The sequence below is a fragment of the Hypanus sabinus genome, chromosome X1 (genome assembly GCF_030144855.1).
Source record: "Hypanus sabinus isolate sHypSab1 chromosome X1, sHypSab1.hap1, whole genome shotgun sequence".
Taxonomy (NCBI): Eukaryota; Metazoa; Chordata; class Chondrichthyes; order Myliobatiformes; family Dasyatidae; genus Hypanus; species Hypanus sabinus.
Window position 1 is genome coordinate 22,040,182 of NC_082738.1, and position 17,584 is coordinate 22,057,765.

General features: G+C 44.9%; 1 protein-coding gene across 3 annotated transcripts in view; it reads right to left on the minus strand.

The window, feature by feature from the left end:
* The window catches only part of LOC132384678 (aryl hydrocarbon receptor-like), a 190,684-nt gene that overhangs the window by 74,570 nt on the left and 98,530 nt on the right, over positions 1 to 17,584 (minus strand). For all 3 annotated transcript variants that reach the window (XR_009508982.1, XR_009508981.1, XM_059956040.1), the window contains exons 6-7: positions 2,525 to 2,652; positions 744 to 946 (exon numbers count right to left, since the gene is read on the minus strand). Coding sequence is in view for 1 of the 3 variants with exons in the window: in XM_059956040.1 (XP_059812023.1) it covers positions 744 to 946; positions 2,525 to 2,652 (331 nt within the window). In the remaining 2 variants the exon portion in view is untranslated. The remainder of the gene's footprint in view (positions 1 to 743; positions 947 to 2,524; positions 2,653 to 17,584) is intronic.

Genomic DNA, 17,584 nt, shown 5'->3' on the forward strand with positions numbered 1-17,584 from the left:
CCCATAATGTTTGATGCTCTTGCCAATCAAGAAACAATCAACCTCCACTTTAAATAAATCCAATGACTTGTCTTCTGCAGCTGTTTGTGGCAATGAATTGCAAAGATTCACCACAATCTGGCTAAAGTTGTTCCTCCTCACCTCTGTTCTAAAGGGACGTCCTTCTATTCTGTGGTTGTGCCCTAGACTCCTCCACTATAGGAAACATCCTCTTGACATCCACTAGGCCTCTCAATATTCAATAGGTTTCTAAGCCATTAAACGTTCCTCGTATGAAAACCCATTCCCAGGATCATTTTCATGAACCTCCTCTGGACTCTTTCCAATGCCAGCACATCTTTTCTTCAATAAGGGGACCAAAACGGCTCGCAATATTCCAAGTGCAGTCTGAGCAATGCCTTACATAGCCTCAGTGTTACATCCTTGCTTTTATATTCTAGTCCTCTCAAAATGAATGCTAACATTGCATTTTCCTTCCTTACTACCAACTCAACTTGCAAGTTAACCTTTAGGGAATTGTGCACTGGGACTCCCAAGTCCTTTCGCACATCCAATTTCTGAATTCACTCCCCATTTAGAAAATATTGTACACTTTTATTCTTTCTATCAAAGTACATGACCATATACTTCTCTACACTCTAGTTTGCCTGCAATGTAATCACACAAACTCTACCTATCCCATTAAAAATATTAACAATTTAGGCCAATGAAGTGGTTCTTTTAAGATCCACAAAGGTACCTACTTTGCATCACAGGCAAGAGGTGAAAAGTCGAGCTTGTGTTTGGTCTGAAATAGAGCACTCTTGGTCCGGATTTCAAGGATTGAAGGCACTTGGAGAGGGGTTGCAATGGCAAACAGTGCCAGCTGAGGTGGGAGCAGGGAGCCATCTTCTGCCCGCTTGTTCTGTCCATGGAGGTACTTCAATCTGCCCTCAATGCTTAGAGTCTAAATGTCATTTTGAGGAAGAAAAAGAAACAGAAACAATGATTTTAATTAAGCCAGTGTTACTTCAAAGAGAGCAAGTTACAATCCTGAACAACTCAAGCAGGGAAACATTGGTCCATTCAATGGCAACACGAGTGAATCTGCAGATGCTGGAAATAAAAACAAAACACAAAATGCTGGCAGAACTCAGCAGGCCAAACAGCATCTATGGGAGGAGGTAGTGACGACGTTTCGGGTCGAAACAGGAAGGGTCTCGGGCCGAAACGTTGTCACTACCTCCTCCCATAGATGCTGTTTGGCCTGCTGAGTTCTGCCAGCATTTTGTGTTTTGTATTGGTCCATTCAATGTTGGTGCTCATACCAATGTTGGTCATTTATTCAATCATTCTGCCAGTTTTCTGTGCAAGTGATTGTAGTCCCTTAAAGATCCAACAATCAAAAATCTCTCCAACCTTTGACAACTGTTTTATGAAAAGCCATGAATCATCCGACCCGAGTCAACTGGGTGATTATCCCACTGTCATTTGCTATGGATCTCACCTCAGCTTCCTACTTCTGTACACTTACTCCTACAAGCACACCCAACTCATTTCTTCCTAACATCATATCAGCCTCATTAGTACTTTTACTGTAGCATTAAAGTGGACAATGTTGGCAGTCCCAGCAATGTCCACATCCTGTGAATGAATAAATAAGAATCATCTGGCAAGCAGTTGCTACTGGCACCCATCATAGTGGCATAACAAAGAGTTGTGCATTTACAATCTGACTCAAGATCAAGGATATACTGGAGCAAACAATTTGGGGATTGAAGGTTTTAATGACAATGATCCTGTGTGCATTCTAGCTCAAAAATATCAGTCATTCTAAAATAGGTACACATTCAGGTTTTGACAATGAGCTTGACTGTAGACTCACGGGCATGCCCACTGTCATAACTGGAGCAGGGCACATGCACAGACACAGTGGGATACAGGTACACACTGAGCATTGAGTGCAACAGCTGGAGCAGAGACTCACACTATGTCACGTTGGAACACAGACTCATGCAGTGTTATGGCTGCAACACAGACATACGCCGTATCATGGCTGGAACACAGACATGCACTGCATCACAGAAGGAATGTAGGTGTGCTGTGTTACAGCTAGAACAGAGACGTGCCGTGTCACAGCTGGAATATAAATACATGCAATCCCACAGCTGGTACAAGGAATGAATTACATACAATTGCAGCAGTTTGCAAAAGAAAGTATGTGGTGGACCTCTAACTTGCTATTGTCAAAACAACTTCACATAAACAATTTTTGATTGTCTATGTACATAGTTCAGATATTCTCTCTAAAGCCTTGCCAATGTTTTCCACAGAAATAAAAGATCAAAATTGCCAGTCACAGCAGGCACAGATGGAGAGAGCATAGATTCAATAGGAAAGTAAAATGACTAAGATCAAGTTTTGCCTTGGGCACTAAAGTTGCCCCATGGGCTAGAGAAGACAATTGCTTCTTTAAGTCACTTGCATGAACCCCAATTACTGAATAACCCTTCAATTAAGATACACGCCTTGAACTCTTTCTTACCACATAGCCAGAGGAGCTGCTGAGGAGAGATCGCATCTTACACACAAACTTCCTCTCTAGGAAGGTGGAGTTTTCTGGTGGGAGTTGCTGTGGGTCATATCTGGTAACAATTTCACACCTTGTGCTACCTGGATACAAGAAGAAAAAAAAGGCATCTTTAGTCACTTTGAGAAGGGAGATTACAAAAGCTGGACAGCTTTCATCAATACGCAGGTGTTTCTAGTTGGGAAGCTCCAGCAGAAGACCACATTACTGTGACTTAGTAATTATGCAAGTCTCCTCCATACTAATACCCTCACTGCAACTCCTGTCTCTGTGGAAGAAGTTAGAACTTTTACTGCTCTATCCCCATTTCCCTTAAGCCCGTTAAGGCACAGGAGCCTGAAGATCCACACTGAATGTTTTAGAAACAGCTTCTTCTCCTCCACCATCAGATTTCTGAACAGTCCATGAACCCATGAACACTGCCTCACTATTTTGTTTGCTTTTTCCATGATTTGTTTTTATTATACACACACACACAGCAATTTTATTTATTGTACTGTACTGCTGCCACATAACAACAAATTTCACAACATATGTCAGTGATAAACTTGATTCCGATTCTGAAATCTATCCATCTCGGTTTTCACTGAACTTAATGACTTGGCCTCCACAGCTCTCCGAAGTAGAAGATTCCAAATAACTACCATCGCATGCACAGAAATTTTCCTCTGCCTTACAGTCCTAAATAGCCTTATCATGAGACTGTGCCCCTACATCTAGACTCCTCGGCCAGGGGAAACAACCTCCCTGGATCCATTCTGTTGAACCCAGCAAATACAGTGGATTCTGGTTAACTGGGTTACATTGGGACCAGTACATTTTGGCCCAATTAGACAACTGACCCAATTACCCGAAGTTTCAAGAAAAAAAAGATAAAAGGATAGAAAAAAGATAAACTACCATTTAAATGAGTAACAAATTATGCATTTAAATGAAATAAAGAACAAATTAGAATATTACCAACACCACTCACCATCATTATGTGTCGTGTCATATGACATGGGCAATCATGGTCCTTGACCATGATAGTTCTTGACAAATTTTTCTACACAAGTGGTTTGCCATTGCCCTCTTCTGGGCAGTGTCTTTACAAGATTGGTGACGCCAGCCATTATCAATACACTTCAGAGATCATCTGCCTGGCGTCAGTGGTCACATAACCAGGACTTATAATATGCACCAGATACTCATATGACCATCCACCACCTGCTCCCATGGCTTCATGTGACTTTGATTGGGGGCTAAGCAGGTGCTACCCCTTGCCCAAGGGTGACCAGTAGGTTAGCGGAAGGAAGGAGCTCCTTACACCTCCTTTGGAAGAGCCGCATCTCCACCCCGCTACCTAAACCAATAGTACTACAGTACAATAAAACTGTATACTAGTTCCTAATAGTTATCGACGGAGGAATTCATTCAGTGTACACTGCCAAGTTCTTTTAATAAAATCAGAGCAGACACCTAGTGCAGATAATGGACTGCTTTCACACAATGCTATAGATGATTGCATCCTCCAACTCTTTCTTTTCATTATAACATTCAAGATAATCATCAATACCTTCAAATTCTTTGTAGTTCCTAACTTGAAGTAATGAAATAGTTTCAATTTCACTCCCAGCTGTTTCGAGATCTCCAAACCTGAATGCTTGAAATCGCAGTGAGCAAAACAGTTCTATATTGTCTTATGCTTATTTCTCGCCAACTATCAGTGACAAAAATCAATGCATTTTGAACACAAATACGCAACTAACACTATTTAAAAACTGTTCCCTCTAAGTTCATCTTACCATCTTCTGTGCTCAGATGAAGCAGCTTCCACAGGGCCAACCAAAGGTGTCTTCTTTAAACTTACTTTTTATGATTGCAAGACCCTGCTGGATATTAAGAACTTAAAATACTGCAGGTCTACCCCATCAGCAAGTTGCTTGTTGGTGGAGAAACTGCAGGAGCAGGACAATGCAAATCATGCTGCTGCCTGTATCAGAGAGGTGTAACTGCACGAAGGAGGTGTGCAGTCCAACAGCGAATGGTCACTTTTCTTGTGATTGCAAGACCCTGTTGGACATAGCTAACGTGGAATGCTGCAAGTCAATTCACTGATTTATTGGCAGATAGCAAGGGCAGACGGCGGAGAGCTGTGTGGCCTCAGTCGAGGCGAGGACAAGGCGCCTGTGGTGTTGCCTGTTTACAACTTCCCAGGGGAAAGAGATATTGCAGTCTGTGTGCTCCTCTGGAATGCCAGGGGCGGTTGTAGCACAGCGTCCAGGCTGAACTTGGTACTGCCCCCCCACCCCCCCCCAGTGTTCGTTCGGCAGAACACAAGCCATATTGCGTTCGACTGCCGACCGCTGCAACATTCATGGACTCAAGGAATACATATTTTATGTGACTGTATTTTACTGCTATTTATATGTGCCATGTGCTGTGTGTGACCATTGGTATTGTACTTTGCATTTTGGCCCTAGAGTAATGCTGTTTCATTTGACTGTATTCATGTCTGGTTGAATGACAATTAAACAAACTTGAAGCACGATGTAGTGTCTAACAGCCATACAAGTGCATGCGATTGATGCTAGTCTGAAACTGTTTGGCAACAGTCTCCTGTCCCAATTAAGTGGCATAGTGTCCCAAGTAAACAAAGAAAAACCCAGCTGTTTTCTCAATTAGTTTTTGTTCTTTAAGAGTTGTCCCAAATAAGTAGCTGGCCTGACTAACCACTAGCAAAATTAACTGGAATCTACTGTATTTACAAGCTTGAACAAGATGTATAACTGACTCTATGATCTCAGTAAAGCATAAAATTCTGAAGGGGCTTGACAAAATAGATGCTGATTCAATGATTCCTCTGGCTGGGAAGATAAAACCAAAAAAAAGGAGCCACCAATCAGGACTGTTGAGAAGAACATTTCTCCCAATCTTTGGAATTCTACAGTACATCTATAAGGGCAGTGGAGGCTCGGTCACTGAGTATATTAAAGATGTAGTTGATTGATTTTTTGAATGTTAAGGGAATCAAGATGTGATTTGTTTAGTGTGAGTGGGTGGGGGAAATTCAGAGGAGCAGTGCAGGTCAAGTTTTTAAACACAGAGTTAGGTAGGAACTTGAAATGCACTGCCTGGTGTAGTGGTGGAAGCAGATACAGCAGTGGCATTTAAGAGTCATTTATATCGTTGCATGAATATTCAGGGAAAGGAGGGATACATAGAGGAAGAAGAGATTTAGTTAAATCCGACATCATGCTTGGCACAGTCATGGGCTAAAAGGCTTCTTCCTGTGCTGTACTGTTCTAGGTTCTAGCAGCTGTGCCACTCACTTGATAGAACTCTTTCTGTTGGAATAATGATTGGAGGGAACAATGGAAAAATAGAATACTATTGAAATGGAGAGAATAGAGATTACAGTGGTTCAAAAGGACTTGGGGATTCTTAAGGTGGAAGACAAAATTAGGTACATACAGTTGGTAATTAGGGAGACAAATGGAATTCAGGCCTATTTTGCAAAAATAGTTCAAAAGTAGAGAGTTTTGGAGTCTACATTTAGAGTAATGGCACAGCTTTAGTCTCTGTCTGGGTCTCTGGAACTCTGACAGTGGCCTCAAATTCTTTCTCTCCAAAGATTGAGAGTCTTAAGACTTCTCTACCCCTAAAAAGCTGTGGAGAATGAGTCATGAAGTATATTCGATTTGATAGTAAAAGATTTTCAGTCCATTAGAGAGACAAGATTTATAGAGAACAGGCAAGAAAGTGGAGCTGAGGCCAATATCCGGTCACCTATGGCCTTACTGAATAATGAAATAGTCTCAAGGAGCTGAATCACCTACTCTTCCTCCTTTCTGTTATGTATATATTTAATTTTTTTTTTAAATTGCTCAGCACAAGGGCATAAATTCCATGCTGTATAAAACTTGTGCCCCTAAATCCCTTTATCTAACCTCCTCCTGAACCTGCAAGAATTTCAGGACTGGAACAAACTACCACACGGAGGCAACCAGCAGGATCATCTTTAAAGGGACACTGATGCACTATCAATGACTCAAAAAGACTGGAAGTAGAGTAAATACTGAAAGGCTTTTATTAGCAGTAAAACGGAGCACGTCCATGTTGGATGACTGAGGGAGGAGCAGTGACACAATCGCCTTTATACCGGGGTCTGTGGGAGGAGCCACAGGAGCAGTCAGCGGGGGGGGGGGGGCATGTCCAGACAGGTATACATAGTTTACTGCATCTGGGACCCCTTTTCTTCATGATTTTTATAAATGACCTGGATGAGGAAGTGGGGGATGAGTTAGTAAATTTGTTGATGACACAAAGGTTGGGGATGCTGTGGATAGTGTAGAAGGCTGTCAGATGTTACAATGGGACATTGATAGGATGCAAAACTGGGCTGAGAAGTGGCAGATGGAGTTCAACCCAGATAAGTGTGAGGTAGTTCATTTTGGTAAGTCAAATATGATGGTAGAATATAGTATTAATTACTGCTGATAAAATTGATGCACTATCAATAACTCCAAAAGATTGGAAATAGAGTAAATACTGAAAAGGCATTTATTAGCAGTAAAATGGAGCACGTCCATGTTGGATGACTGTGGGAGAAGCAGTGACACAATCACCTTTAATCCAGGGGTCTGTGGGAGGAGCCACAGGAGCAGTCAGCAGAGGGGCGTGTCCAGACAGGTATACACATAGTTCACCACACCCATCATCAGTTACTTCTTGTGACCCTGGAGAGGAGGATTTTGTGCATGATAGCAGGCTCAGTCATGGGAATCTCTTCCAGGTACGATTGGAAGCATGCAAGCCAGCGTTCAAAGGCAATGGCTGCTTCGGGAGCTTGAGGATCAATGTCCAACCTGTTCGGTCATAAAATGCTCTCCATGGTTTAAAATTGCAGCTAATAAAATTGATGCACCATCAATAACTCTTGGAGATGGGAGGCGTACGATAGGCTTTTATTAGCTGCAAGAGACCACGATTAGCAGCAAGAGACCACCACACAACATCCTGGAGACTGAGGGAGGAGCAGTGCCTCCAATCGCCTTTATACAGGGGTCTGTGGGAGGAGCCACAGGAGCAGTCAGCAGAGGGGCGCGTGCAGGCAGGTATATGTAGTTCACCTCAGACACCCCTCCTTTTTAAGAGAGTCCCATGGGGTGAAGTGACTGACAATATTTAAGACAAGTATATTTAAGTCTATCAGGCGGTCAAGTCTGTCGCTGCGATCTACGTAGTACCGGTGGTGATTGAACCAGCGACGGTGGTTGTGCTGGCTCCGGCCTGACTTGAGGTGCCAGCCCGTTAGGCATCAGTAATTCCTCGTGTGCGTGCGTCGCACCCGGTATGGGAGTGTCATGAGGTGTCTGTGTAGGGCTTGGAGTGCACGGTGTCTCGTGGGTATATACATCGGTGGGTACAGGATTCATAGTCACCATGGAGTGTTCAGGGTAGGGGTCTGGTGCTCCTGCGGGCACCAGGTCGCGGACGGAGACCGTGTCCTCCGGCCTATCAGGTAAGACCACGTAGGCATACTGGGGGTTCGCATGAAGTAGGTGAACCCTCTCGACCAGCAGGGAGTATTTATTGCTCCTCGCATGTTTCCGGAGCAGCACTGGCCCTGGGGATGTCAGCCAAACTGGTAGAGTGGTCCCAGTGGCAGACTTCCTGGAAAAAGAAAATAGGCGCTCATGAGGGGTGGCATTGGTGGACATACATAACAGGGAGTGGATAGAGAGGAGTGCCTCAGGGAGGACCTCCTGCCATCGAGAGACTGGCAACCCTTTTGACTTAAGGGCTAAAAGTGTGGCCTTCCACACTATGGCATTCTCCCTCTCCACCTGTCCATTCCGCCAGGGATTATAGCTCGTGGTCCGACTAGTCGCAATACCTCTAACCAGCAGGTACTGGCGCAGCTCATTACTCATAAATGAGGACCCTCTGTCACTGTGGATATAGCATGGGTATCCGAACAGAGTGAAGAGCCTGCGCAGGGCCATTATGACTGACATGGCAGTGGTATCGGGGCAGGGGATGGTGAAGTGGAACCGCGAGTACTCATTGATTACGTTAAGAAAGTAGACATTGCGGTTGGTGGAGGGAAGGGGGCCCTTAAAGCTGACACTCAGTCGCTCAAAAGGGCGGGTGGCCTTGATTAGTTGTGGCTTTTCGGGTTGGTTTGCACTCTGTGCAGACTTGGCCGTCCCTGGTCATTGCCTGGATCTCCTCAAGGGAATAAGGCAGGTTCCGGGCTTTCACAAAGTGGAAAAGCCGGGTGACCCCCGGACCCCCGGGTGGCAAAGATCTGCATGTAGGGCGTATAGCCGGTCGAGCTGCGCGCTGGCACACAATCCGCGGGATAGGGCATCGGAGGGCTTATTGAGCTTTCCAGGCTTGTACATGATGTCACAGTTGTAGGTGGAGAGTTTGATTCTCCACCTCAAAATTTTATCATTTTTGATTTTGCCCCGCTGTTGGTTGCTGAAGATGAATGCAACTGAGCGCTGGTCAGTCAGCAGGGTGAACTTTTTGCCGGCGAGATAGTGCCTCCAGTGCCTAATAGCTTCCACTATGGCCTGGGCTTCTTTCTCCACCGCAGAGTGCCGAATTTCAGGGCCTTGAAGGGTACGAGAAAAGAACACCACCGGTCTTCCCGCCTGGTTGAGGGTAGCAGCCAGTGTGAAGTCGGAGACGTCACTCTCTGCTTGGAAGGGAATGGTCTCGTCCACCACATGCATTGCCGCTTTGGCAATGTCCCCTTTAATGCGGCTGAAGGTTGCGCAGGCCTTGGCTGAGAGGGGAAATGAGGTGGACTTGACCAGGGGGTGGGCCTTGTCCGCGTAGTTAGGAACTCATTGGGTGTAATAGGAAAAGAAGCCCAGGCTCCTTTTGAGGGCTCTGAGGGTTTTGGGAAGAGGGAGTTCTAACAGGGGGTGCATATGGTCAGGGACAGGGCCAATGACTCCATTCTCCATGACACACCCAAGGATAGCATGTCGGGTGGTTCCGAACACACACTTGTCCCTGTTATAGGTGAGGTTAAAAGCTTTGGCCGCTTGGAAAAATCATTGGAGGTTGGTGTCGTGATCCTGCCAGTCGTGACCGCAGATGGTGATGTTATCCAGATATGGGAACGTGGCCTTCAGTTGGCACTGGTCCACCAACCGGTCCATTTCCCTCTGGAAGACTGAGACACCATTCGTGACACCGAAGGGGACGCGCAGGAAGTGATAAAACCTGCCGTCCGCCTTGAAGGCGGTGTAGGGGCAGTCCTCCAGGTGGATGGGGAGCTGATGGTAAGCGGATTTTAGGTCTATGGTCGAGTACACCTTGTACTGAGCTATCTGATTGACCATATCCGCAATGCAGAGTGAGGGTACGTGTCAAGCTGCGTGAACCTATTATGGTCCGGCCATAGTCCACCACCATCCTATTTTTCTGCACGTTCCGAACAACGACCACCTGGGCCCTCCAAGGACTTGAGCTTGGCTCAGTGATCCCCTCCCTGAGCAGCTGCTGTACCTCTGACTGAATGAAGGCCCTGTCCCCCGTGCTGTACCTCCTGCTTTTATTTGCCACAGGTTTACAGTTGGGGGTCAGGTTGGCGAATAGCGGTGGGGGAGGGATCTTGAGGGTGGAGATGCCGCAAGTAGAGTCCGTAGTGCGGCTGTTGGCATGGTGTTGGGTGGGATGTGCGGGTCAGTGTGTGTGTGTGTGCGTGTGGTCAGTAGCGGGGTATGTGACGAATTCCCACAGAACTGGGGATTTCTGACAGTGATTGTTGGGAGGGGCTCATCATACTCCATTGTCGCGCTTTTCAGGTGGCTCTGGAAGTTGAGCCCCAATAGCACAGGGGCACACAGTTGAGGAATGACCAGTAAAGTCCCGATATTCTGTGCCCTGCACCACTAGTGTCGCTACACAACCCCCCTGGATGTCTGTTGTATGTGACCCAGAAGCCATAGCAACCCTTTGGCTTACCAGTCGTGTCACAAGTCCGCAGCGTTGCACCGTGTCCAGGTGGATAAAGCTCTCCGTGCTGCCTGTGTCAAACAGGCAGCTCGTCCTGTGCCCCTCCACCAGGATGTCCATCATTGACCTTGCGAGCTGGTGGGGAGCGCTTTGGTTGAGGGTCACGGAGGCCAGGGTTGAATCGCTGTCTTGGTCTGGCACGGTGGGGTGCCCGGTAAGCACCCGTGGATCGTAGGTGGTGCGAGGAGGCACTGACCAAGATGACCGCCCCTATGCCTTGCACACGGCGGCAGGCAGGCAAGATAGCGACAGCCAAGATGGCGACCACCATGCCTCGCATGTGGCGCTGCTTGATCCCACTTGCGACTTGGATTTACAGGCCTTGGCGAAGTGGCCCTTCTTTCCGCAGCTGGAGCAGGTAGCTTCTCGGGCTGGGCAGTGTTTTCGGGGGTGCTTCTCGAGTCCGCAGAAGTAACTCTTCACGGACTTGCGACTAGCAGCAGCCATGGTCGATTCACTGGCGGGTTGCGGGGTCTGCGGCATCCACAAGGCCATCAGGAGATTGCATGCCTGGAAAGTATCAGAGTTGTGCACAGTGGCCTCCAGCGAGTCAGCCAGCTCAATTGCCGAATGCAAAGTAAGATCGGCATGTTCCAGTAGCTGCTGGCGCATGTACACCGACCTGATCCCTGTGACAAAGGCGTCTCTCACTAGGAACTCCGCATGCTGTTCCGCCGTCAGCCCCCAGCAATCGCAGGCCTGCACGAGTGTCTGTAGGGCCCGGACAAACTCAGTGCTCGACTCTCCAGGTGGCTGCTGCCACGTTGCTAAGCGATGTCTTGCATAGATGGTATTTACCAGCCGCAGGTATTGTCTTCTGAGGGTGCTCATTGTGCTGTCGTAACTCGGCTGGTCTCTAATCATCGAGTAGACCCGTGGACTGACCCTGGAAAGGAGAACTCTGCGCTTCGCGGCAGACTCGGTCACTTCAATCTCCTCCAGGTATGATTCGAAGCAGGCTAGCCAGAGTTCGAAGGCATTGCCGGCCCCAGGTGTTTGTGGGTCGATGTCCAATTTGCCGGGTCTCAAAACGCGCTCCATGCTTTAAAATTACTGCTAATAAAATTGATGCACTATCAATTACTCCAAAAGACTGGAAGTAGAGTAGATACTGAAAGGCTTTTATTAGCAGTAAAACGGAGTACATCCATGTTGGATGACTGTGGGAGAAGCAGTGACACAATCACCTTTATCCAGGGGTCAGTGGGAGGAGGCACAGAAGCAGTCAGCAGAGGGGCGTGTCCAGACAGGTATACATGGTTTACTGCAGACACAAGATATTTTCACAATGGAGAAGGGAGGCAAGGTGTTAAGAGGCTCTCATGAAACAGTTACAGAATTTTATATTCTGTAAGTTCTATAGAATTCCTCATGAACTTCCCCTTCATATGTGCCCCACCCTATTGGAAATACCGCAGGTCTGCTTTCCAGCTCTGTGAAGCACTGCTAAACATTCTCTAAGTGCAATTTGTTCTTGAAGAGAAAAGGCATAAAATATGAAGAACGATCTTTCAGAGTTAATTAATATATTTGTAACAAGAAAGTTAAATGCAATGTTGCAACAAATACCAAAAAGATCAAAGAAATCAGTAGCATACTGGTAGGGGGACAAAAATTGTACAAAGCAGGCAGCTGAGGTTGCAGAACTGGTGCAGAAGAAGATACAACCTGCTAAAAAGTCGGGGTTTGGAAGAGAATAAAGACAGCTTTGATGAAGTTAACCCTCCTGGTGATTCAGCCTTCTACCACAGTGAAAAAACAGGGTAAACAGGTGGTAGTCCATCAATGGGATAAGATAGCCATGGTGATGGATGGTATTGATTGCAAAGCTCAGGTTAAAGTTGAAAAAAGGACAGATTGGAACAGAGGAGGAGGAAAGTTAAAGAAAATATTGGACAGGGCAGTATCTATTACCAGTGAGCTGAATATACAATTATACAGGCTAAAATAAACATTAAAGAGCAGAAAGGAACGTCAGACAAATTTATTAGTGATTGCACAGTACAATTGCAATCCATAAAGGTTAAAATTAAATTGCTTCCTGGTGCAAAATGTATGTGACCTTTTACTCAGGTGAATAAATGTCTCCTTTTCCTTTCCTGCTGCTCAATAAAGTTAAATCGATCTCTGAGGAGGAATTGCTGCAGTTAAAGTAAATGGTGCAACCTCAGAGTCCACTTTTACCCACATCTGACGGCAATAAGCCCTCATTTTAAATGGTGCAAAGTCACACAAAGGATGCAGCAGGATGCCAGGTAGTTCTCATACCAAGGTCAGGGATACTAATTTGCAAAGGTAAACTTAAGAGGTTGGACACTAAACTAACTCAATCTGTTGAGGATAATCGTTTAGTAATGTAATGGATGCATTGACATACTGTAATGTAACAAAATACCCCAATGTGTCTAATGGGAGCAGCAGCAATAACGTCACTTCTGTCAGTGAGGCACAAAGAGCTACTAGGATAAATGACTACGAGGTGGGTCAGAAGGTGAAGGCTTTAAGAAGTGCATCAAAGAGAGTTACAGAGATGAAGAGGATGTTTGAAGGAACTTCTGAGCCTGATCATTTGAAGACATGGCCGCCAATGATGGATCAGAACTGGAAGAGCGCAGATAATGGGGGTGGGGGGGCAGGGTCAGAAGAGGATGCAGAGGCTGGAAGCAGTAAGCTCTAACAGAAGTTTGAAAACAAAGTTGAGAATTCAGCATCAGATTTGCAGGGGGATGGGAACCAAACTGCCAGAGCAGATAGTGGAGCGGGGATGAAAATAAATGTTAAAGGTTCATGCAAAGTCACAAAAAGTCACAAGGGTTGTGTGTGGTGGTAATAATCTTCTGAGGTGTGTCTATTTCAATGCGAGGAGTATTGTGGGGAAGGTTGACGAGCTGAGGGCATGGATTGACACATGGAATTATGACATTATAGACATTAGTGAAACTTGGCTACAGGAGGGGCAGGAGTGGCAGCTTAATGTTCCAGGGTTCCAATGTTTCAGATGTGATAGAGGCAGAGGGGTGAAGGGTGGGGGGTGATTGGCATTGCTCGTCAGGGAAAATGTTACAGCAGTGCTCAGGCAGGACAGATTAGAGGGCTTGTCTACCGAGGCCATATGGGTGGAGCTGAGAAACAGGAAAGATATGACCACATTAGTGGGGTTGTATTATAGACCACCCAATAGTCAGCGAGAATTGGAGGAGCAAATCTGCAGAGAGATAGCAGACAACTGCAGGAAACAAAGTTGTGATAGTAGGGGATTTTAATTTTCCACATATTGATTGGGACTCCCATACTATTAAAGGTCTAGATGGGTTAGAGTTTGTAAGATGTCTTCAGGAAAGTTTTCTAAATCAATATATAGAGGTACCGACTAGAGAGGATGCAATATTAGATCTCCTATTAGGAAACGAGTTAGGACAGGTGATGGAAGTGTGTGTAGGGGAACATTTTGGTTCCAGTGAAAATAACACCATTAGTTTCAACTTGATCATGGATAATGACAGATCTGGTCCTTGGGTTGAGGTTTTAAACTGGAAAAAGGCCAAATTTGAAGAAATGAGAAAGGATCTAAAAAGCGTGGATTGGGACAGGTTGTTCTCTGGCAAGGATGTCATTGGTAAGTGGAAGGCCTTCAAAGGAGAAATTTTGAGAGTGCAGAGTTTGTATGTTCCTGTCAGGAATAAAGGCAAAGTGAATAAGAATAAGGAACCTTGGTTCTCAAGGGATATTGGAACTCTGATAAAAAAGAAGAGAGAGATGTATGACATGTATAGGAAATGGAGCAAATAAGGTGCTTGAGGAGTATTAAAAGTGCAAAAAAAGTACTTAAGAAAGAAATCAGGAGGGCTAAAAAAAGACACGAGGTTGCTTTGGCAGTCAAGGTGAAGGATAATCCAAAGAGCTCCTACAGGTATATTAAGAGCAAAAGGATAGTAAGGGATAAAATTGGTCCTCTTGAAGATCAGAGAGGTCGGCTATGTAAGGAACCAAAAGAAATGGGGGAAATCTTAAATGGGTTTTTTGAGTCTATATTTACTAAGGAAACCGGCATGAAGTCAATGGAAATAAAGCAAACAAGTCGAGAGGTCATGGAACCTATACAGATTGAAGAGGAGGAGGTGCTTGCTATCTTGAGGCAAATCAGAGCAGATAAATCCCCAGGACCTGACAGGGTATTCCCTCAGACCTTGAAGGAGACTAGTGTTGAAATTGCAGGGGCCCTGGCAGATATATTTAAAATGTCGGTATCTACGGGTGAGGTGCCAGAGGATAGCTCATGTTGTTCCATTGTTTAAAAAAGGCCCTAAAAATAATCCAGGAAATTATAGGCCAGTAAGTTTGACGTCAGTAGTAGGCAAATTATTGGAAGGAGTACCAAGAGATAGGACCTACAAGTATTTGGATAGACAGGGACTTATTAGGGAGAGTCAACATGGCTTTGTGTGTGGTAGGTCATATTTAACAAATCTATTAGAGTTTTTCGAGGAGGTTACCAGGAAAGTGGATGAAGGGAAGGCAGTGGATGTTGTCTACATGGACTTCAGTAAGGCCTTTGACAAGTCCCGCATGGGAGGTTAGTTAGGAAGATTCAGTCGCTAGGTATACATGGTGAGGTAGCAAATTGGATTAGACATTGGCTCAATGGGAGATATCAGAGAGTGGTAGTGGAGGATTGCTTCTCTGAGTGGAGGCCTGTGACTAGTGGTGTGCCACAGGGATCAATGCTGGGTCCATTGTTATTTGTCATCTATATCAATGATCTGGATGATAATGTGGTAAATTGGATCGGCAAATTTGCTGATGATACAAAGATTGGAGGTGTAACGGATAGTAAGGAAGGTTTTCAAAGCTTACAGAGGGATTTGGACCAGCTGGAAAAATGGGCTGACAAATGGCAGATGGAGTTTAATACAGACAAGTGTGAGGTATTGCACTTTGGAAAGACAAACCAAGGTAGAACATATAAAGTAAATGGTAGGACACTGAGGAGTGCAGTAGAACAGAGGGATCTGAGAATACAGATACATAAGTCCCTAAAAGTGCCATCACAGGTCGATAGGATCATAAAGAGAGCTTTTGGCACATTGGCCTTTATAAATCAAAGTACTGAGTATAAGGGTTGGAATGTAATGGTGAGGTTGTATAAGGCATTGGTGAGGCCGAATTTGGAGAATTGTGTGCAGTTTTGGTGCAGAGAAGGTTTACAAGGATGTGCCAGGACTTGAGAAACTGAGTTACAGAGAAAGGATGAATAGGTTAGGACTTTATACCCTGGAGCGTAGAAGAATGAGAGGAGATTTGATAGAGGTATATAAAATTGTGATGGGTATAAATAGAGTGAATGCAAGCAGGCTTTTTCCACTGAGGCTAGGTGAGAAATAAACCAGAGGTCATGGGTTAAGAGTGAAGGGGGAACAGTTTAAAGGGAACATTGGGGGGGGGGCATCTTCACACAGAGTGCGGTGGGAGTGTGGATTGAGCTGCCAGTTGAAGTGGTAAATGTGGGCTCACTTTTAACATTTAAGAAAAACTTGGACAGGTACATGGATGAGAGGTGTATGGAGGGATACGGTCCAGGTGCAGGTCAGTGGGACTGGACAGAAAAATGGTTCAGCACAGCCAAGAAGGGCCAAAAGGCCTGTTTCTGTGCTGTAATGTTCTATGGTTCTATCACAGGCATGTGTCATGAAATATGTTGTTATTATACACACAGTATATATTTAATAAGTAGTGCAAAAAGAGAACAAGAAAAAAAAATGCCAACATGAGTCAGCAGGCAATAGGCTGGTGAGGCAAGAGATGAACAAGACCAGAGGTGAATTGCTTTCCTGGTTTTGGATGAGCGTAGATTTGCACAGAGTTGAAGATGGGAAGGGAACCAAATACAAGTATACAAGTTGCAACAGTTATCTGGCAGCATCAAAGGCATTGAGAAACTCATGCATTTCAACAGTTCAACTGAAACACATGAACACAAGAAAATAGGAGCAAGAGCTGGCTACCCTGAAGCTTGCCCAACTTTCAATGGGATTACAGCTGATCTTTGCTGGCTTCAACTCTTCTCCTATGCTCGTTTCCCATGGCCCTAAGAGGACCACTCTGAAATATTTATCTATCTCTACCTTAGCTATATCTAATGATCCACTTCTACCACCTCAGGGGTAGAGAATTCCAGAGATTCACTGCCCTCTGAGAGAAGAAATTTCTAAGCACTTCAGCATTAATTGACTGGTCCAATATTTTGTAACCATGTCCCTTGTTCACGACTCTTCTACAACATGATGACATCCTAACCAATAAGGCCATTCCTCATTCTTCCAAACTGCAAGAAACTGTCTAGCATCTCTTGATAGGACAACACCCTCGATCCAGGAATTAGCTTGACAAATCTTCTTTTACATTGCCTCCAATGTGACTATGTCCTTTTGCTTTAGGTAAAGCACCTAAACTTCACACAGTGTTCCAGGAGACAGGGTAGGAGTTGCTCAATGTCACTGAAGTGAAAGAACATTTTATTGGAATGGACATGGCAGGGGTTGCAAATCTGCGGCATGAACGTTCAAGGTGTCACACACAAACATTTTGCTGGCATGCAGCATCTAGTGCCACCCCTAAATTCTTTTAATCCCACCCATAATTAAAAGATACATAAAGTTTATCTTTACTGCCAAATAAAGCTGTGAATGATTTATTTTTTTACAACCCAACAGCAGTGAGACCTTTTCACAGGAAACAGCTCAGTTTGACGACACTAACTGGATGATTGCAAGAACATGTGGCATTGGATGATACACTTTGAAATCCACACAGATCTGGTGTACACATCAGTACTCTGATAGCAGTTTCAATAGCAATATTATTATTTAGAAATTATAAAAAATTATATTTTCAATTGTCTTCTTAAAGGATTAACATGAATAAATTTTGACCATCTTTTCTAAAATGCTTCATTTATTTCAATCTGTCTGTTATACTTTTATAAAACAATGAACACAC